The sequence below is a fragment of the Aricia agestis genome, chromosome 22 (assembly GCF_905147365.1).
Source record: "Aricia agestis chromosome 22, ilAriAges1.1, whole genome shotgun sequence".
Classification (NCBI taxonomy): Eukaryota; Metazoa; Arthropoda; class Insecta; order Lepidoptera; family Lycaenidae; genus Aricia; species Aricia agestis.
The window spans coordinates 6,845,186-6,868,633 of NC_056427.1; the positions used below are offsets into that span (position 1 = coordinate 6,845,186).

The 23,448-nt window shown below is 35.2% G+C and overlaps 1 protein-coding gene across 1 annotated transcript; it reads left to right on the forward strand.

Moving 5' to 3' along the window:
• Window positions 1–2,860: 2,860 nt before the first annotated feature.
• LOC121738177 lies at window positions 2,861–22,107 on the forward strand. The gene is made up of 6 exons (XM_042130066.1): window positions 2,861–3,182; window positions 17,208–17,358; window positions 17,960–18,410; window positions 20,280–20,342; window positions 21,142–21,303; window positions 21,943–22,107. Exons 1-6 carry the CDS (start codon window positions 2,987–2,989, stop codon window positions 22,012–22,014), a joined length of 1,095 nt encoding a protein of 364 aa, XP_041986000.1. The 5' UTR covers window positions 2,861–2,986; the 3' UTR covers window positions 22,015–22,107.
• Window positions 22,108–23,448: the final 1,341 nt, after the last annotated feature.

Below are 23,448 nucleotides of genomic sequence, written 5' to 3' on the forward strand. Positions count from 1 at the left end.
TTAAACTCAAATTCAAATTCATTTATTTTTGCGTATGTCTGTTACAATAATAGGTCAACACAATATTTTTTTACCGCGTTTTAAGCCTATTTAATTGTAATGGAGTAAGTAATGTAACCTTGTAAGTCGAATTATTTTTTTTTAACGAATACAAAATTTTGTCTTTTTTTGAATAAAAAAAATATTTATTATCCTTAACTGTATAATAGTTGTCAATTGTAAAAATATTGTCACAATTCATGATATTATAAATACATACTGATTTGAGTAGATAACAGCTATCCCATAGGCTTCGTTTACTCAAGGACCGGTTTCGAAGCCAGATTAGGCCGCAAACCGACAAGGAATACACTTTTTGTTGTACTTGACATTTTATTGGTATCACAAAAATCCTAGACATTATATTGTATTCAGGAAGTGGCAAATATTTTAAAAAATATACAATCATTCATGAAACAAAAAAATGTTTTGTGTGCTATCTTCTTTTTTTTACTTTCTTGTTCAAAAAGGACGAGGTTCTATTATTTGGTTACCCGTTATATAATAATTACTTAATATGTAATTTTTTGTAATTTTTTGCAAACAAGAATGATAAAATATGTTAAATAAATCTTAATCATAGTGCTGTTGATACTCATTAATTACCTAACGAGCAGATTTATAATATTATTGTTTACAAATTGGGTTTAGAACATTTAGATATTTTTTTTGGACAATGGCAGTGTAAATTCTTCCCCATAGACCATAGTCGTAATATACGTGGGAGAGAGAGAGCCGGCCTATTCGTGCCGAAGCATGCTTCGGCACGAATGAGCCGGCTCGACCGGAGAAATACCACGTTCTCACAGAAAACCGGCGTGAAACAGCGCTTGCGCTGTGTTTCGCCGAGTGAGTGAGTTTACCGGAGGCCCAATCCCCTACCCTATTCCCTTCCCTACCCTCCCCTATTTCCTTCCCTTCCCATCCTTACCCTCCCCTATTACCCTGTTCCCTCTTAAAAGGCCGGCAACGCACTTGCAGCGCTTCTGATGCTGCGAGTGTCCATGGGCGACGGAAGTTGCTTTCCATCAGGTGACCCGTTTGCCCCCTTATTTCATTTTAAAAAAAAAGTCCATAGTCTTTTCAATATAACGAGTTCAGTGAAAATATTGAGTATTGTCTCAAATCTAAATCAATGAGGCATAACGTACTCAAACCACCGTCCACCGCCTTCCAAACCGCCTAACCGATTTTGTTGGAATTTGGTATGAAGATTGAAAATACTTTGAGTCCGGGAAAAGGACATAGGATACTTTTTGTCCCGGAAAAATGTGAGGATCCTGCGTTTAACAAATTTTGGTGCAGCTGAGTTGCGGTCGGCGTCTAGTAGGCTTTAATTAAACTACTAAAAAAACTGTAATAACTTAGAAGGTTACGTTATGTATGCAATCGCTATAAGACATATCACATAAGTAATGAAAATGTATTGATGTTTGACTCGATATGGTAAGCCCGCAGTTTGCGAGTTGCGACAAATATACCTAATTTCTTAGTTCTTAAAAAAACTATTTCCTCACATCATATAAGTATACTAGCTAGATGACCGGGTGAAATTAGTATAACTTCCCTACTATTTCCTAACCTAAACCTTCCAAGGTATACCTTCCATAGACTTCCACGGATATTTCAAGACTAATATTGGCCAAATTGGCCAAATAATTTTTAATGAGAAAACAATTTTTCCTACATGATACTTTCTTAGCACTAAAGTAATAATGTATAAACTAAAATATTATATCAATATCCGTTAAGGGTGAAGAGATAGCAGACAGACAGACTTCGGCACTTTTAGGTGGTGATATTAATTAAGTAAGTATTTTCATCTCGACCGCGGACCCTTTCGATTTGTAAGAATATTTAATATTCATTGATCAATGATCCCACTTCTGAATTGGAAAAAATCACATAATATATTATTATAGATTAACACATTTAAATGAAATAATGTTGATGCATTTCAAGGTATAACTACATAATATTATTTCATTTTTACTCTAAAAATATTAAGTAGGTACAATATATTTTTAGCTCAACGCACTTTTTTTTGAGCACACATTTTTTTTTATCATCGCGTAACTTCAAGTAAGTATATTTTTTTTAAATAATAATAAGTATCATAAAATTGTAACTTCTCTTGTTAGTAATTTTAAAAGTTTTAAAAAAATGTACCCTTGGATGTTTTGATATAAGGTTTAGATTATTGCACACTTATTTCTTACTTTATCGTCAATGTAGAGCAAATGTTTGTTTATAATTTACTAATGATGTTATTAGCACATAATATAGTCTATTTAAATATTAAACTACCAGTTGTTACCGCGTGTATGCATATAATTGTTAAATCATTCGATATCTCAAAAATGACATAAAGACTAGACGGTATCAAAAAGATTACATTAAATGTGATTGTACCATTATGTAACATCAAATTTATATAAAGTATTTGTTGAACCGTATTTATTACTTTGTGGTTATACTTATAACTCGTTTCATTGTATTAATTTTAGTCACATGAATTTTATGTCAGTACAGTTTAATTTAATAGCAGTTTTACTTTTGATTTGTTTGATAACGGATGTTTGCGGCTATTTTTTCCCGCAAATCGAGTGTAGCGTCGCCAGTTAATAGGATAGTTGCATCTTATTTATTTATTACCAAGGAAGATATCGGTACAAAACACCTATAGTCTGTTCGTATTTGTTTTCCCTCGGAGTTTCTGTGAGAGTGATCTCTATATTATCAATAATAAGGCCCTCCGAGAGGCAGAATAAATTGAAAAGCGATGTATATTTCCCCACGAGCGGCCATGTTGCCGCACTCGCCTCGCTAGACCCGCCAGTTTCGCGCTGGCATTCGCAAGAGAAGCGTGTACTGTAATCAATTTAAACTACACGCACTTGTCAAATTTGAATTTGGAATTTTTTATTTTTTATTCCCCGCTCCCGAGATGGTCAGGAATAAGGACGGCGACGGGATCGAGAGTAGTAAAATAATTTTGGAAATCCAAAAGCGGCCTTGTTTATACGACACGAATGACGTGTTTTACGGCGACCGGGCGGAGAAGATGAGGAACTGGGAGGAGGTGTACGAGTGCGTGGTGCCGGGATGGGCAGCCCTGGGCCTGGCGGAGAAGCTGGTGGCTGGTGAGTTGCGACGCGACGTGCGGATAACGCGTGCGGCGCTCGACCGGATTGCGTCGCGTTTGCGTGTTCTTTGTCCGTTCGAATGCTTTCGAAACGTTCGAAATAACTTTTGCGTTTTTTTTTATTGCTACCATTTTTTTTTATTATGCAACCGACAAATGTTTTTATATTTTTGCATAATATTTTCTTTTTCAATAATGTAACGTATTCAAAACAATATTACTTATGTCTAAGCGTCATCTTGCTGTGACAACGTAATCCGACCTACCTATTTCGATTTTGTTTACTCTTATTACTGGCGAGTCGTGTTCTATCAGTTTCAAGAACGCGTTTATTGAAATTTAGACATTCTTTTTTTTTTTGGATTTTTAGTTACAACTTACACCACATGATACAAAAATAATGATAACGATTCGAAAATGAGGCATGAAAATATTATTTCGAAAAAGATAATGGTTTATTCGAAAATGATAACGATTAACGCCTCAACAGGGCGTATAGGAAAACTGTCACGTTTCAAAACATGTTTAGCTCAGCCTGCTTCACCTGCAGTGACGTCATGAACGTAATATTTCTATTACAAGCGAAGGCGTAGTTAGCAAAATTGAAAATTATTTAGAACCAAAAGGCCCGTTACGGTTGTTATCAATTAAATAGAAGATATTCAAGGCCAAAAGAGTTGTCTTGCTAATTTGCGAATACTCGTTTAAAATATTTACGGAATAAATTCAACTGAGAATAAGTAATTATTTTTCCAGTGTACCTAAATATTTAAGCACAGGTTATCAACAGTTATAGTTTGCGATTTACGTCGCATGGCATGGGAAAGGTATTTCAATTTTCAACACTGCCGCAACTTGCATCAATAAACGTAAAAGATTGGCGTCTAATTGAATAAACATAATGCGTCGTTTCTTATTGTTCGAAAAAAAACATCGGCTAAAATGTTCCAAATTCGAATAAGTTTTATTGCAAAATTAAAAGTAGTACCTAATTGTCAAACGTTTTAAATGAGAATTGTTGATCGTTTAGTATTATTGTCATCGATTTATTATCTTAAAAGAATTCAGTGCGGCGTTCGTGACTCAACGAGGGGCCGCGGTTAGTTCACTTGCACTCGTTATTATAGTACCAACTACCAAGTAACGTGTGAACTATAACGCGCGGAAACACAGCAATAGACGTCAAAATTATGTTTTTAATAAACTCGTTTCAGTAGGTACAATTCAATAATTTTGTAAATGCAAGCGGTTTTTACGTACATTATGGGCGCGGTTTTATTATCGTACTTATTAAAACCTAATCACTGGTACAATACACTCTAAACACGTTTCACAAAATGGCCGCACCGCATTGTTCTAATTTAAACTATACTTATTTTTTTTAATAAGTACTTATGTAAGTACTTATTTTTTTCTAAGCTAAAAAAAGGTTTCAACTTTTTTATGTTTTTAGTTTATATTTTATTTTAAAAACTATTTTATTGATTGTAATATAAATTCGTACTTACACAAAAATATTATAATAAATGTATTTATTAAACAAGGAAAGACAACGATTTTGTTCATTTCCGATTTTCTAATTTGCCAGCTGCTTTCAACAATCTAAAGTTTCTTGCGTAATATCATGATTTATGAGTAATGTTTTTGAGGCGTTCTCGGTTTATCTACAGTTGTCAGTTGTATTTTTGTTGCATTTTTTTTTTATTTTAAACCAGTTTTAAGCAAATATGTGCAGACAAATAAATTTTTGATTTTTTTAGGTTACGTCATTTTGTTACTAGGAGGCATCTGTGATCTGATATTATTTATTTTGTAGTGATTAAATATAATCATAATATTAAATATTATAAATACCCGTAATAAAATTATAAAAAAATAGAGAATTTCGCAAAAAGATAAAAACTGTGGCCCCTAACATAATAATATAAAACCCACAGAAAACCAGACTTCTAAGGTTGATCGGACTCTACGTAAGATATTTTCTAGAATATGTTATCCAGTTGAATCACCTATTTATAATATTTGGCTGACTAATGACTAATCTTTGACCTTTGATAACCCAATACAAAATTGTAATAATAGTTTTTTTATTAAATAAAGGGGCAAACGAGCAAACGGGTCACCTGATGGAAAGCAACTACCGTCGCCCATGGACACTCGCAACATCAGAAGACCTGCAGGTGCATTGCCGGCCTTTTAAGAGGGAATACGCTCTCTTCTTGAAGGTTTGCAGGTCGTATAGGTCCAGAAATACTGCTGGTGACAGTTCGTTCCAGAGTTTTACAGTGCGCGGCAGAAAGTTACGCGAGAAACGCACGGTGGAAGACTGCCACGCCACTTATCAAGGTGATGAGGTTGGTATATTTTTCGCGTGGGACGATGGCGAAAAGTTGCTGCAGGTGGTGTAATTCCAAATCCTCAGAGCACTCCCCGTGATACAACCGATAGAGGATGCAGAGTGAAGCTACATCTCGGCGTAATTCCAGGGGGTCCAAGCTGTTTGAAACACTATGGCAGTCAACAATTCGAGCGGCCCTTCGTTGGATACGATCCAGAATCCAGTTCGTATTTTAGCGCCCCTGCCCAGAGATGAGAACAATATTCCATATGAGGCCGAACCTGCGCCTTGTAGAGTTGTTACCGCCAGGCAGGAAAAATTACGGGAGTTTGGCTGGGAGGTGTTAATGTATCCTCCGTATAGTCCTGACCTTGAACCTTCAGATTTCCACCTGTTTCGGTCGCTGCAGAATTCCTTAGGCTTAGGGTTAACATCACAAGAGGACTGTCAAAACCACTTGTCGCAGTTTTTTCATCAGAGGCCCCAAAATTTTTATAGCAATGGGATCATGTGACATGTCCCTTCCAACAAGAAGGCAAATTGTTTTCCAACAAAATGGCACCCATATACTTTAGTCAATTGTAAATAAACTTTAACATAAAAAAACGTTTTGAATTTTTATATAAAATGCGAAGAAACTTTTTCCCCAACCTAATACATACGGGTCGAATTGATAACCTCCTTTTTTGAACTCGGTTAAAAATACGAAAGCGTATTTTTGTCAGGGGAAATTCTTTTATAGGATAAGTTCAGTTCATTAACATAAACATAACATAAACATTTTATTTATTTATTAATAAAGATTAAGGAGCATGTGCATGTGCAACTAAATATAACGTTGCTCGCGTTCGTGGCGCCAAAATTCGTTCTTTTCCGGGATAAAAACTATCGTATTTCCTTTTGTAAAGCTCAGAATATCTTCACGCCCATAAAAATTGATTCAGTAGTTTAAGCGTAAAGAACTAACATAATAAAGACTTATAATTTTCACTTCTACTTCTTCTTAGCTCATTCCCACTTTACGTAGGGTCGGCTCTCCTAGTACATTTGCGCCAAGAAATTCTATCTTGCGTTGTCGATTTAGGCAATTTATTTACAGCTAGTGCTTTGGTCATACTGGTCCACCATGTGGCTGTTGGTCTGCCTCTAGCTCTCTTAGCTTCTGGGAGACTTAACGCCTTTTTGACAATGTAGTTGTCGTCTCTGCGCATAATGTGGCCATACCATCTTAAGTGTCTCTCGGTCAGTTTTTCTGATACTGGAGTTATCTTGAAGCTTCAACGGATATATTCATTTCTAATTTTGTCAAGTTTAGTTACCCCTCCAGACCATCGTATCATTTTCATTTCTGTGTTGTGGAGCTTTTGTATATGTGTTTCCTTGACTGTCCAACATTCTGAAGCATATAGCATTACAGGTCTTACCGCCATTTTATATACTTTCCCTTTTGTACGGATTGGCATATTTGAGTCACATAGTACACCGGTTAACGATCTCCATTTCTGCCATGCAGTACTAACTCTATGTGATACATCAGCCTCTATCTCTGCGTTTTCAGAATTATAATTTTCACAAACGGAAAAATAGGCAATCTTTCGTACTTATTAATTTTAGTACAGAATGTTCCAAGAGGTTCGGTCCTTATAGAACCAATATTAAAGTATGTTTTAATGTTTTTTCTATAGCCATGATTATTCATACAAGTTCACCAACGTTCTTGAGAATGAAAAAATCTATACACCTCAAGGCCAAAGCAATCGCGGGGCCAAAATGTATTTGTAGTTGGAAACGATTCACTAATTGATCGTTGGGCTTCTTTTATCCTATTTGCTTTAAAAGTATTATTCAAGTTATTCTTAAAAAAAATAACGAAAATCAGAAAATTAGAAAATCGAGTAAAGTACGTAACAATATTTTTTGTTACAATTGAATATATATATATAATGTATTATATGAAAAAAGTCTATATTGCACAAATACTAATTATGAAATTAATTTAATTTGATATAAATTAAGTATATCAAATTAAATTAAATATTATATTTGATATAATATTATAATATATTTTAATCATTATTAAATAATATTAAAATATAGCATCTTAATAATATCTATTTCAATTTAATCAAATATAAATTTCGATTACCTTTAAAATAATAAGGATGATTTAATTTTTTCGACTGTGAAATTAAGGTGGCATCAATGATGAAAAACTCAAAGCAGATATGTTACTACCGCGCGCGTTGTGAAGATTCAAATACGGCCCAATTGGGCCGTCTGTTGTTTAGTCTGCATCGAGCGCAGTCACGAACGTGCCGCGTCTTGTCTTACCTAAATAAATTGAAAATGACGTCGTGCGTGTTTTGAAAATGTACCAATTATGACTCGAAAGTAAACAAAACACATGGAATCTCTTACCACATGTCTTGATTGCAATAAATACCTCGATTATTTACATTTTCAATTATTTTTTCGAACAATCTGGAAAAAATTGAATTTTCGTCATAGCTCAGGCGAAGAAAGAGACAGCGATACGATTCGACGTTTAAAAATAGAACTGTGCTCTTTATGTAAATGGTTTTTCGTATCTTTTTTTACACTTATCTGTCAAATTTGTCAATGTTTGCAATTTTGAATTTGAAAATTGTTCGGAAGAGATTTAAGCCAGAAAATAGTATGGACGTAACATATCTGTATAAGTAGAATACTAGCCTAGAATTTGACCGAGCTTTGCTCGGTATTCGATAAAACACGAATAAAATGACATTTTCTAAAAATGACTCCTAGCTAGATCGATTTATCGCCCCCGAAACCCCCTATACTTATACTAACTTTCATGAAAATCGTTGGAGCCGATTCCGAGATTCCAATTATATATTTATATACAAGAATTGCTCGTTTAAAGATATAAGATAGCATTGGGTGGCATATAATTTTACCGCAACGTCCGCGTCATCAACGTAAAGGCCCCAAACTTGTCGAGCAGACAACCCCGCACAGATTTAATATTACAGAGTTCGATCATAATATTTGTAATTTGCGTTATAAATTGCTTATGACATAATTTTTATTATTTTTATTTTGTGTGTACAATGAATTCAATATCACATAATTTAAGAAAATAATCAGATTTTCGACTTACGTCACTTTATGTACGGGCTAATTAAGCTGACGCAATGTATTATGTTTGTTTTGTATTATTATTTATTATACTACTATATTAAATGCAAGGTGCATAAGATTATTATTAATTATTGTTTTTATTATCATGTAAACGTTCACCACAAATTTTTTAATTATTTTAAAAGAAAAAAAAAATATTTCAGACTCAAAAAAAATTGGAAAAATGACTTAAAAAATCCTTTACGGCCTGGAGGCGTGGACGCCATATCCCCACAAATAGTCTAACCTCTTTTTTGGCAGTATTTTTAAGGGAATGCAAAAGTCACCTGAATATATTAGATCACTTTCCATCAGCTGATCCAGGTTCGTTCTGATTTTAAATTAGTTTCAGGTCAATGACCGGCCTTGACTGAGTGGCGACATCCGTTGCCAATAGATTTAAACGAACTTTTACAAGCTGATGGTTAGTGTCTAGTCTGGATATTTATCCCTTTAATTTCTCCTTTACTATACATATTTACGCAGCGTATAACTATTCAATGTCCGCTGTAATTGTTGTCTGTCTTGTGACTTTTCTTACATGGCAGACAAACACAAAAGTCTCATAGAATTATTCGCTATGTAAATGTTTATATTGCTAAGAGGTGTGTTATATGTGTATGATAAAAAATACATCGCTATGATGTAGTAACAGCCCCCGCTTATTATTTTTTGGATATCTTTAATGTACAGAATTGTCATTTCTACAGTTTTATTATATTACATAGATAGTGAAACATGTGAAACATACAGATTTCGAGTGTCATTTGATTAATAAGAGGGAGGCTTTGCCTGGATGTGGCCAGACGGACAGGCTGATACTATATCTTTGTACTCGGGTTCCGTTTTTTACCATTTGAGTAAGGGACCATAAAAAGGAGAGAATTATCCATTTCCGTTATTATACTATGGTAACGCCTACGAAGTCGCGGGAAACAGCTATCCATACTAATATTATAAATGCGAAAGTGTATTTGTTTGTTTGTCCTTTCTTCGCAGCCTAACGAAGCAACCAATTGACTTGATTTTTGGCATCGACTTAGTTAAAAGGATAGAGAGTAACATAGGCTACTTTTGGTCTTGGAAAAACATCATGTTTCTAAAGGAGATTTGCAAGAATATTCGTATTGTACACGATTTTAGAAATTTACGCGAGCGAAGCCGCGGGCAAAAGCTAGTCATAAATATTTGCTTCGGTATCATTGCTATTTAAAGCTTGATAAAAAATTACTATAAGCAATCATTGCTATAACGTATAAGTGAAAAAAAAGTTTTTTTTTTTCACTTCTATCGTGCTGCGTGCATTAGGGGGGTATTACATTATCTATACTAATATTATAAATGCGAAAGTATCTCTGTCTGTCTGTCTGTCTGTCTGTCTGTCTGTCTGTCTGTCTCGCTTTCACGCCAAAACTACTGAACCGATTGCAATGAAATTTTGTACACAGTTATTCTAGAGTCTGAGAAAGGACATAGGCTACATTTTGATGTGGGAAAATATCTTATTTCCATGAAAATATCGATGAAAATTACTTCGCATTGCGCGTGGCCAGCGCTCATCCCGGGGGTCCTGGGTTCGAGTCCCGCAGGCGGAACAAAAAGTTTTCAATGTTCCTGGGTCTTGGATGTGTATTAAAATAATATTTCAAAAATCTTAAATATATTTTATGTATAATATTATAAAAAATCCAGAAATATATCGACGCGATGCAATGAACATTTTAGTTCTAATACGATTCAACAGATGGCGCTTTTTTTTACTTCGTTGTTACATAGAACTAATCATACTTATTAGTTATTATGTTTTTGTTTATAGTTTTTAATACGTTAGAATATTATGTTTAATAATATTATCACTTGCTATAATAATAATCAATCTATCTTATCTTATAGAACTCCTACTGCATTTCTAAGGAGTTCGAGTGTGTTGTGTTGGCCTATATTCCATCCAGAAAATATATCAATGCAATCAGCAATCAACATTTTAATTCTAATATATGAAAACAGATGGCGCTTTATTTTTTTACTTCATTATTATAACAGAACTAATCATACCTACTTTATTATATATTATTGTTTTTATTCATAACTAGCTGTTGCCCGCGACTTATAAATACTGCGAAATATACTGCCAAAGTATCTCTGTCTGTCTGTCTGTCTGTCTGCCTGTCTGTCTCGCTTTCACGCCAAAACTACTGAATAGATTGCAATGAAATTTTGTACACAGTTATTCTAGAGTCTGAGAAAGGACATAGGCTACATTTTGATGTGGGAAAATATCATATTTCCATGAAAATATCGATGAAAATTACTTCGCATTGCGCGTGACCAGCGCTCATCCCGGGGGTCCTGGGTTCGAGTCCCGCAGGCGGAACAAAAAGTTTTTAATGTTCCTGGGTCTTGGATGTGCATTAAAATAATATTTCAAAAATCTTAAATATATTTTATGTGTAATATTATAAAAAATCCAGAAATATATCGACGCGATGCAATGAACATTTTAATACGATTCAACAGATGGCGCTTTATTTTTTTTACTTCGTTGTAACATAGAACTAATCATACTTATTAGTTGTTATGTTTTTGTTTATAGTTTTTAATACGTTAGAATATTATGTTTAATAATGTTATCACTTGCTATAATAATAATCAATCTATCTTATCTTATAGAACTCCTACTGCATTTCTAAGGAGTTCGAGTGTGTTGTGTTGGCCTATATTCCATCCAGAAAATATATCAATGCAATCAGCAATCAACATTTTAATTCTAATATATGAAAACAGATGGCGCTTTATTTTTTTACTTCATTATTATAACAGAACTAATCATACCTACTTTATTATATATTATTGTTTTTATTCATAACTAGCTGTTGCCCGCGACTTCGTCCGCGTGGACTTTAGTTTATAGCGCGCGGTGTCAACAAAATTTGTGTCAAATTTAAAAACTTTTTAAAACCCTGGTAAGTGGTACCCCTCTTAGGGCCGCGCAGCGCGCTACACCGGAATGGCAGCGCTGAAAGTGCTTGCCTCGCCGCTGCCATTCCGGTGTAGCGCGGCCCTTAAGAGGATACAACAGCGGCTAGAGAAATGAAAAAAAAGTACGTGTAATATCTATAGCTGTCTCCCTTACCTCAAGCCTATACCGCAGAACGCGATAGAGACAACTGCAGAAAATCCAGAAAATCAACGATTCGTTGTCCCCTGATTCCTTCTCCAAAACTTAACCGATTTAAGTACTTTTTTCATTAAAGATTAAAAAAAGGCTTGAGCTGTGTTCCTATGTTTTGCTTTTTTTGTATAATCTAGCCAAATCTGTTTTCTGGACGTTTGAACACAGTGGAAAATCTGGCCATTTTTTTGGGTTTTTGAACGTTCATATCTTATTTAATAATTATATTATGAAAAAAAAAAAAAAAACATAGGGACATTGTATTAGTGGCCGTAGATATTCAGGAAAAAAAATATAACTCTACTAGCATTATCCAGGGAGGAAACCGGGGACAACGTTTGTATGGAAAAAAGGGCGGTGTGGAATCCTCTTAATTAATCAAAATACCCAAAAACAGCTGTGCAGTGTGCACATAATCTGTACTAATATTATGAATGCGAAAGTATCTCTGTCTGTCAGTCTCGCTTTCACGCCAAACGCCAAAACTACCGAACCGATTGTAATGAAATTTTGTATACTGATAGTCTAAAGCCTGAGAAAGGACATAGGCTACTTTTTTACTGGAAAAAAGGGTTGTAAGGGTCGTAAATTTGTTCAAAAAATTCATAATAGATGGCGCCGTGCGTCTTCTACATCGCGCTGACGCTTGCTCAAAAGTCTTTCTATAAGAGGTGGTATCATCTTACATTTAAGTCTCGATTTTTTTCGATTGTTATATCTATTCTACGGTATTAAATAACTCAGTACTTTATCTGTGCAGGCAGTGACGTAACCTTAATACCAAATTTCACCAACGACTGTTAAAGTTAATGCTCGAATTAGTATCACGTTAGCTGTTTCGTTTTTCATATGAATGAAAGAGAAGACAGGATATTTTAACAAGCTGTTAACACTAACAGACGTTGGTGAAATTGGGGCTAAACCTATCAATGATAAATAGTTTATGGGTAAAGTTGTGTAATTGGGGGGCTAAATAAGCTTTAAAATTTGGCATAATATATAAAGTTTAACATACAAAAATGAAGTACTTATTGTTTGCACACTGCACAGCTGTATTGATTTAATGGGTACCAGGGTTTTTTTATAAAAGCTTTTGACACCAATTTTGTTGACATCGCGCGCTATAAACTGAAGTCCACGCGGACGAAGTCGCGGGCAACAGCTAGTCATATATATATGATCATTTCTATGATCATATATAGGATCCAATATATATGATCATTTGATCATATCTGCGTATTACACTATCTTATATCGTTGATCCTATTTTACGTCATATGTGGTTTCAATAGCCAATGGAGAGCGCTAACGCTGACCGGTATTGACGTCAGGGTTACTAGATCTCAGAGAATTCGATTTGTCAAAAGACATCGTCATTTTTAGTATGGTTTGTTTTTTGTTATTTCAGCAAGATTATCCAAGTATATAATTAGAAAAATAATTACATTACATTATTTGAAACGTATTAACGAACAAGAAATTAAAAACTCTTTTTTATATTAAATAACTGGCAACACCTATTTCTATGACCGTATTGGATCCAATCTCTCAGCAAATGTCAAAAATCTATGATCAAGGAAGAAATGAATCATATGTCTATATTACATTATCCAATATCATTGACTCAATGATATCGGATCCAATATATATATGTAATACCCCCATTAGATCTAGGCAAAAATAATACTTATTCTGTGGAAGAGACGGTGCACTTGTGTGCGGTCACGTACACATTTTAAATGACTTATCTCAGTGTTCAGAACTTCAGACATGCCTTCGATTTTCAAAAAGTCAACTAACATTTTCAAACAACTGTATCTGAGAAAATATTTTAATACTATTTTTTTCTTTCTGTGGATGTGCTATCGCGGCGCCTAAACTACTGAATAGATTATAATAAGTGTGTTATCAATAGATGTTTGTGGTGATGACTGAACTTAGGCTATTTGTCATTACATTTATATTTACACGTGGGAGAGCCATGCTTCGGCACGAGTGGGGCCGGCTCGACCGGAGAAATACCACGTTCTCACAGAAAACCAGCGTGAAACAGCGCTTGCGCTGTGTTTCGCCGAGTGAGTGAGTGTACCGGAGGCCCAATCCCCTACCCTATTCCCTTCCCTACCCTCCCCTATTACCTCTTAAAATAGCCCCCTTATTTCATTTTAAAAAAATTCGTTAGTTATTGAAAGAATAAAGAACGTAAAAAATTGCTTACCGGCTACTACGTAGAACCTGTTATACCTAGTAAGGCGTAATACTTGTATTAAAAGGAGCCGAATAAAAAATAAAGTTTATTTATTTAAAATATCAAATTACGTCCAGCCAATTCGAGTAAACAAAAATTTTTTTTTATATACCCGTGAGAGGCGGACGTTTTGCCAGACGTTCACGGAGCCTTGAAGAGCTGTGTGTGATGCGGGTGAGAATATTATATTATGTATACTCTTGGCTTAAAATTGTGTATTATAATTTATAACACACGTCATGCGACAAACGATTTTGCTCAGCGGGGCTAAAATGGTCGCTTTGAAGAATCATGATATGAATCATAATATGATTCATTTTTCTAAAATCGCAAAATGCAACTCTGCTTGCAATTCATTTCTGTATTTTTGTACTGATTTGACATTTGTCAGTTTGACAGTTTTGACAATTCATTTGCTGAATTGATTGATAGGAATTGCTAAATGTGACCATTTTAGCCCCGCAGCTCCGTTGCGCAAAAAACGCTAATCGCGCGGGTACCGTACATTTTTTCAGGATAAAAAGTATTCTGTGTCCTTTTCCGGGACACAAGGTATCTCCAGAGTAGACAGAATTTACTCTGGTATCTCCATACCAAATCGCAGCAAAATCGGTTTAGCAGTTTGGGCGTGAAGAGGTAACAGACACACACTTTCCCATTTATAATATCAAATATTAGTACGGATAACAGTCATCATAAGGAATACGAAGATATTTAAAATTTTTTACTTAAATTATAATATGTAAGTATATGGGACATGGGTAGCGAATAGCGGTTGGGTGAGTCATCAAACTTTTAAGATGTACTTATATTAAAATTTTAAGTAGATATGTACCTATATTTCGATTTATTAATACATATACACGCCATTGTCAGTCCAATTTTTTTTCAATTCAATAGCCATTTTTGCACTATTTAGAAAAAATACTTTTTATGAATAATTAGGAAGTATAATTCCGGAGGTTTGCCAACTTTTTTTAAAAAAATGGGTTATATACTTTTTCTTTGGGGAAGCTTGGACAAGCACAGAGTGAAGACTTCGGTGTAAAAGTGAAATTTTTATCTTTAGATATGTACTTAATTTATTATTTAAATCACTATATTTTTATTTAAACGCATAATCTGCAATCAAAATAATAATGTTATTTTTTATAAAAGTTATTTGTCACCGTTTCTGAAAGAACAGCACAGACATCAGCTGTCAAATTCTGTGGTCAAAGTTAAGGTTAAAGTTAAGTTAGCCTTAACTATAACTTTGACCTTAACTGTTATCTTAACCACGCCTCTGGTGCAACCCACCCGATGATTGATTCGGGTGGGTTGCACCAGACCCACATGATTCGATTGAATCTTGTGTTATTTTAAAAACACCCTAGTTGTTATTGTTGGCAAAAGTAAAAGAGTCCCAAATAACACTCTGGACTGTGCTTTTTTATGGTTTCACTTTTTTCACGTGACCACATCACGTGACTTTGTTTTCGAGAAATAGCTAAAAGCCGCGAATCGAAACAGACCGCAGATATTATAAAATTGTAATTAGGTACTCGATAAAATGTCAGCAACCTTAAAATGAGTCAACTGTCTTTAACGCATCTTTAACGACGTGATGTTTTTTGTTTTGCCTCTACGAGTTAGTACACTGCGTGAAAAACAGATGGCGCTACATATTAGTTCATTGGTGTGAAGATAGATGGCCCTTTTTTTTATTAAGTTTATTATACATTATTACCTCATTGATTTACTTAGTACCTATTATACTACTTTTTTGCGCTCCAGGCAGTACCAATAAAGAAAGTAAACTAAAAGATTTGTTCGACGTTTAACAACGTAACATAGTTCAACATAATATCGGATTATTTACACCACGGAGCTAATACAAAGAGGAGCTGGCCTAAGCAATTACTGTGCACTGTGATTTTCGACTAGGTCCTAACCACGAAGTTTTACCTCCGTGATATTTTACACGATGGTCGATGCTAGTACTCCTAAGTCCTAGCCATTTTAGCTTCGTGGTCCTAGCTAGTCCGACCGAAAAATCGAACATCAAAGCAAATCGGTCAGCATGATAGTTGTTTTTAGCGGTAATTATTAGGTTACAAACTCACAGTTAATTTTACGCTATCTCAGCGAACTACATAAATTATTATTTGATTAGATAATAAAGTTAAATCTTTATGCCCTTAGGGCCACGATGTGCCCTAATATTTAATAATGGATCACTTATCAGTAAAATGTGTTTTGTTATCATTGTAACGAACTTTTACGATTACATAACCGATATAACCCGACCGATATAATATTATAGTTATTTTTCACCTGCCATTTTTCTTTCTAATAGTACCTACTAATGTGTCTGTGTTTGTGTTTTACCTCCGTAACGGCTGTTCATTTAGAATTCAGATGATTAAGCTTGGTATGGAAAACTTTGAGAGACGGAAAAGGAAATAAGATTTGTAGTTACGAAAAAATGTACGGTTTCCGGGATATTGTCTATTATATAGGCTTTTATGAGCGTACCTACTGCGTAACTGCTCTTAATGCCGCGTTGAGTCGCGCGACTGCAAAATGTTGCTGTCAGTGCAAATGCAGGGCCGGATCAACCGTATAGAATTTGTAGCACTTGCTACGGGGGCCCGACGGGGCCTCAACCATCCTGAAAGTTTGTTCCGCGGAGTTCTGGAGCTCTGCAGCTTGTAGGGGCTCCGCGATCGATACATAAATTGTTTTCAGGAATATCATAAGACACCAGCATGGGGACAATTCATTCAACGGCAAACATTCAATTTTTTGGGGGCCAGTCAAAAATTTCACTTCTAATAAAGGTTTCGCTAGCAAAAAAGTCTGAAAACCGCTGATTTAAATAAATATAGAATTATTGTAGTCCATAAGTAAACGTTTTACCTATGTACCATCGAGGAAATTGATTCATAGGCAGTTGATAGACCTACGTCATTTGGTCAGTTTATATACTTTAAATATAAATTCGGCTGAGTTTCGCAATATGTGAATCATATGAATCAACTTCTCTGATAGTACATTTAATATGTAACTCACTGTTGATTTCTATTACCATAATTGTTTGTTTATTTTTCCTTGTCACCAGGCAAAGAAGTCCAAAAGCGATGGCGCTCTATCCGGGATTCCTACACCAAGGCATACCGCCAAGGAAAGTGTACGCCGCCGGAGCAGGCGTCCAACAGGAGATCACAATATCATCGTCAGATGGCGTTCCTACTTCGAGCTTTGCAGAACAAGTGAGTTTCAATAAGGAGTATGATAATTGATAAGGCCTTTTTAGGGTTTCGTACCTAAAGGGTAAAAACAGGATCAGACATTACTAATACTTTGATGTCTATCCGTCTTTCTGTCTGTCTCCAGGCTGTATCTCAAGAACGGTAATAGAGAGTTGAAATTTTCACAGATTATTTATTTCTGTAGTCGCTATGACTTAAAACATATAAATTAAATATATTGTATTTTTATCCTATATCGCACTTGGTTGATTTTTTCCCCTGATTTCCCTGGAAGATTGATTACATAATTGTAGCTGGCCTTAAGCGAATTAGAAAATTCTTAAGTAAGTGAAAGAACATATTCGATTACCGTTATTATAGGATCATGTAAACTCTCTGGTGCGACGCAAGTCGCAACTAGCGAAATAGCTATCGTCGACAAAATATTATAATAGTAGAGGTATTCTTAAATAAGTACTAGAATCTATAATAATTAAATTCCTATTATCTTACCTCTCCTACAATTTGGAGGACTATCATAAGAATTAGAAATCACTACATATTTTGTATATCACTATTCACTACTACATGTTGCTCTCTAACCAGAACTTTATCTTTCCAGGAGACCACGGTACTCCCAAGACAAATACGAATCACTCTCTGAAGTTTCGAGTTCCCCACAGCATCCTCCAGAAGATATACGGATACAGGACATAGAAAAACCACTGGACTTAAAGACTAAACCGGAAAAAGTGTATCACGATAAGGAATGTCAAGTTTCCTTTGATGACAAGACATGTGTGCTACCTGAGGACCATTTTAGAGATGACAAAATGTTTATGAACTCTCTTCTCCCTATGTTTAAGAAGATGAGTGATGACACACGACTGCTATGTAGGATAGAAGTGTTGAAAATCATCAGGTACGCTCTCCAAGGTCACAAGTGTTTCGAAGATTTGAAGGTGGCGGAAGACAGGTTTTTCAAAGACAGCATGAGTGGTATACTAGCTAAGGAGGAAAAGGAGAAAATGACGACGAGGTCAGAGAATGGAAGGCCGATTAGGAAAAGAAAAGTAAGTTAACAGATCGCCTGTCAAGAAAGAGTAGACGCAGTACAAAATTTTCTAAACGTAATCACGTTCAAAACGTGGTTTTTTCTCTTTGTATATCCACAGCGAACGCTTATACACTAATATTATCACCTTGCACGTTTTTATCTCGATTTAATAAGGTTTGCATATTTTTTATATTGTTATTTCAAAATTATTGTGTACAGCGTCTACTCTTTTTTGACAAGCTATAGTATAAGCGGTGCGGCGGCGGTTGAGATTACATGATAGTGAGACAAGAAATTGAATAAAGTCGAATCGTGGAGTACATAGAAAATCGCATATTGACTATCTTTTCCTCAAACATGTTGCTCTCACGTACAGGCTATTGATACAAGCTAGATGTTTTGGTCAATGTATAAACTGCGTAGGTACTTCGCAATCTTACATAAACAGACTTATTACATATAGATTATGACGTCACATAGTTGTTTGTCCTAGTACCAGTCAATTCAGAGACATTTTCTGATAACTTAATTTTAATTTTATTAATTTAATTTTAATTTTATAAATAGTTTGATTAAAAAAATATACTTAGTCGTTAAGTCTTCATGTGGTAGTAAGCGATGAAGTAGCTTCCAACTTTTCTGATCAATGTCCATCATCAGTCATCACAAAAGTTGCAAGTGTAAAGTTGCGATGACGTCACTTTTTAGTAAATAGAGGCTTGAATTGACAAAGATAGAGATAATAATATATAACTTGGCCTATGTTCTAGTGTGACGTAAAAGCTTTACCTAAATATTTCTCGTGATAAGATGTCAACAAACTTTGTCGCTTATCACAAAACCCAGTTGGATGTGAATGTTGAGATAAACGAAAGTTGAGGAGATGTAAAAATTCGGCTCAGCTGTTTTGCTTAGTAATAATGTTATGACTGGAAATTGTACGCATGAGTAAATCTTAATTGTGTAAACAGTAAATCTTAATCAGCGTCTGCACTCTCGCCACAAAGTGAATTTCAGTTTCTTTGTGGTGAGAGTGCCGACTCAAGTTTTGTCCATCTTCGAGGTGGAGGAGTTCTGGCCCGCCGGTATAGTTTACCGGAGGTTCCGGGGGAGGCTCCCGAACGAAGCGCGCATCACGTCGCCGAAAGAGACTTTACGTGATAAAGTGTAGTGTGATTGTGTGTGTGAATGTGTAAATAATATATATATATATATATATATATATATATATATATATATATATATATATATATATATATATATATATATATATATATATATATATATATATATATATTAGGATAAAATTGTTCGGCGTGCATCCATTGTCAGATTACCATAACACAAGTTTTTACTTATTAGCTTACTAGCTAGCTTTTATACTATTGTATATTATTAACAATTTTATCCTAATATATATATATATATATATTAGGATAAAATTGTTCGGCGTGCATCCATTGTCAGATTACCATAACACAAGTTTTTACTTATTAGCTTACTAGCTAGCTTTTATACTATTGTATATTATTGTATGCTTAATAAAGAATTTGAATTTGAATTAAAAATTTGAATTTGAATTAATTGATTCCGTATGATTCTACTAGATGGCGTCTGCAACTCCGTTGCGCCAAAATTCGTTAATCGCGTAAGAACCGTACATTTTTCTGGGATAACAAGTACTTATCCTATGTCCTTTCCCGGGACTCCAAGAATCTGTTTACCAAATATCTTTAAAGTCGGTGTAGCGGTTTAAGCGTGAAGAGGTATCAGACAGACAGACACTTTCGCATTTACAATATTAGTATGCATGTATAATTTTTACCGACTTCAAAAAAAGGAGGTTATTGGCGTGTTAATAATCTATAAAATGTGTTATTTTCAGACAAGATCACCTTCCCCCAGTCCAATTCCTGTGAAAAAGAGGGGTCCTGGTCGTCCGAGAAAGGTATTTTATCTTCCCTTTGTATATGCTACAGCCTACAAAGTATTTAAAATACATTATATTTTATTAAGTAAATAAGGAATTAAGTTTGTAATTTTCTGCCTGTTCAAAGAAGGCACCGTAAAAAAATCACTCTCGTAGGTACTAAGCTTATTATCTTTTTTTTTTATGAAATAAGGGGGCAAACGAGCATACGGGTCACCTGATGGAAAGGAACTTCCGTCGCCCATGGACACTCGCAGCATCAGAAGAGCTGCAGGTGCGTTGCCGGCCTTTTAAGGGGTAACAGGGTAGGGAAGGGAATTACAGGGGAGGGTGAGGAAGGAAATAGGGGAGGGTAGGGGAAGGGGCCTCCGGTAAACTCACTCACTCGGTGAAACACAGCGCAAGCGCTGTTTCACGCCGGTTTTCTGTGAGGACGTGGTATTTCTCCGATCGAGCCGGCCCATTCGTGCCAAAGCATGGCTCTCCCACGTCATCTATCTCACAGAAATGTAGTTATTTCAAATAGAAAGAAAAGAGTTTGCACTAAAAGTGACGAGAGCACAAAGTATTAGGTATATAATTTGGAAAAAACTGGCGATAGCCAGTAGTATTTCCAGACTATTATGACCTGCAAACCTAAACTCCTAGAGCGTAAGCCGGCAACGCGTCTGCAGCTCTTCTGATGCTGCGAGTGTCCATGGGCGATGGTAGTTGCTTTCCATCTGTTAACCCGTGCTTGCTTGTTTGCCCCCTTTTGATTTATTTAAAAAAAAATTGTGTATTATTTATTTATTTTATGTCATCAAATTATTTCCAGATCCGTCCACCCGAATCGGATGATGAACAATACAAAAAGGTACCCAAAGTACCCAAACTCGCACCCAAGTTGGTACCCAACTTAGTACCCAAAGTGGAACCAGAGGATGAATACGGCTACGCGACAACCATCAACCAACTGCCAATGCCAACGTTTATGAAGGTAAGGTATAACGGTAGCACTTGTAAGTTGTAGCAAGTGCTATGGGCCCCCCGCAAGTTGAATACGACACTGACAATACTTTTTTGACAAAAAAGGGAACCAGTAGCATTTATATTTTATAGCAACTAGCAAGAGCTATGGGCTCCGCGCAGAATACGACACTGACTGCCGCATTCGGAGACATTAATGATGATTAATTCAATTTAATGAAGAGTTTGACAGATAACGTACGGGGCTTATGTCAAAATCTTCATTAAAGTTTTTAAGATTGCTTGACCATCACTGATCTCCATTAAACAAGTACTGTTTAATGGAGGTCAGTGTTGACCATAAAGATTTTTTTTTTAATTCGTCCCGGTCATAAAGAGTAGAAATTAATTTTCTTAAAAAATGTTGCCATGCTTAAGTATTTAACCGACAATTAATGGGGTGTGAATTTTGTGTATCATATCGCATACATATCTATTCTGATCTAGTTTCTTTTGTTTGAATAGCTGACGTGAATTGTGATCGAGAGAGAGTCCGCTTACTGCAAGAAAATTTGGGGGTTTTTTAACTATTAAATGACTGTTCCCGCTCAATAAACGCAACGTACATATAAATATATTTTTTAATATTTTATTTAAATATTTTTTTCAGATGCTCAATTTAGAAAGGTCCAGCACCAGTCAGGTTCAAATAAAGACAGAACCGGTGGACGAAGTGCAGTGAGATTTCTAAGAACTATTTTATGTGAAATATATTCCTCTCCTCACTTTGAGGAGACTAGGCGTTTGCCTACAGAATAGGGAATATAACGCAAAGGCAAAATCCGACATGTTGCACACGTCATGACTCATGTCATAATATCGACAGAAACGTTGTCAAACGTCTAACTAAACTTTTTGTTTACTGTCTGTTGTAGTGCTGCCATCTAGTGGGAAAACATTGCAGTAATATATTCCTTTTTCGGTCGGTTTTCTGTTAAGCTGAAATTATTTTGTGATAAGATTCGTTTAATTTTCAAATTAAGAACAAACGAGTGTGAGAAATAACGAATTATAAAAAAGTAAGGAACTTTTTCTAAAGATAAAGATGTAATAGTTGTACTAGATATGACGTGTTGGAAAAATATTTTGCTAATTGAAATAGCTGTAAAATGTATGAATGTGATATTAGTTTAAGATTGGACCTATATATAGACCTAGTTTAATAAGATTTAGTAATACGCTATTACATCAAACGTACTTATATAAGAGCGTTTGCAGTTTTTAGCCTATATCTATAATGTTGCTCCTTGGGTCTGTAATATTATTATGAAAATCATTGTATAAAATATGCTCAGAATATTCTCGAACCGTAATAAAAATGCTACTATTTTTATTGCTCAGTCTAAAGCTTTGTTAAGCTCTAAAGCTTAAATAATGGCACAGAAAACACTTTCGGTACCTTCATGATTGAAAGAATTCAAGATTTTTTTATGCGAGTATAGTACCTAATAATATTCAAGAAAGTGAAGAAATTAAAAAGTGGCAATATCGTAGTGTCATTCCTTTCAAATCAATCAGAAAACAGGGATGCCCACTGACCTCTATAATACACTAGACAGGCGATCGCTATCAATAAAATGTTCCTATTTGAAAGTCGCCATATTGGCGCTGATTGCTACGTGAAAGCAGCAGTGAGTGTACTTGGAACTACTATTTTGCAAATGGCGGTTGTCATTTTCTATATAAATTAGTTCACAGTACGCTCACCGCGGCGCTTCAAATCGGCATAAGAAATAGCTGTCATTTTGTACGGCATAGCCTGTCCAGTGTATTATAGAGGTCAGTGGGGATGCCACTACCGACAACGATATTGCCACGTTTTTTTGACAGACTATAAATTGAATATTAATATGTTGCGAATCTCCTCGTCAAATTATAAATTGTAGGGAATATAAGTCATAATTTTCCCTCTTACTTTTTACCCATAACCTGTGAGTATGACTTGAGGGCAGTTGGGACTTGAGGGGTCCGAATTCCGATGTCTTTGTTTGATATAAATTTTTATACTGCTGTTCAAATATACCAGTAACCAGACGCAGACCTTGTTACATGATACGCTGCTTAAAATTTTTAAAAGGGGGTTTCTAGCTTGACCATAAAGAGTAAAAATTATTTT

Bases quoted from the DNA above. Each gene is read 5' to 3' on its own strand.
- LOC121738177 (XM_042130066.1), top strand. From the start codon at position 2,987: ATGGTCAGGAATAAGGACGGCGACGGGATCGAGAGTAGTAAAATAATT. The intron at 3,183-17,207 runs GTGAGTTGCGAC...CCTTGTCACCAG, and splicing joins GGCGGAGAAGCTGGTGGCTG to GCAAAGAAGTCCAAAAGCGA. The intron at 17,359-17,959 runs GTGAGTTTCAAT...TTATCTTTCCAG, and splicing joins CTTCGAGCTTTGCAGAACAA to GAGACCACGGTACTCCCAAG.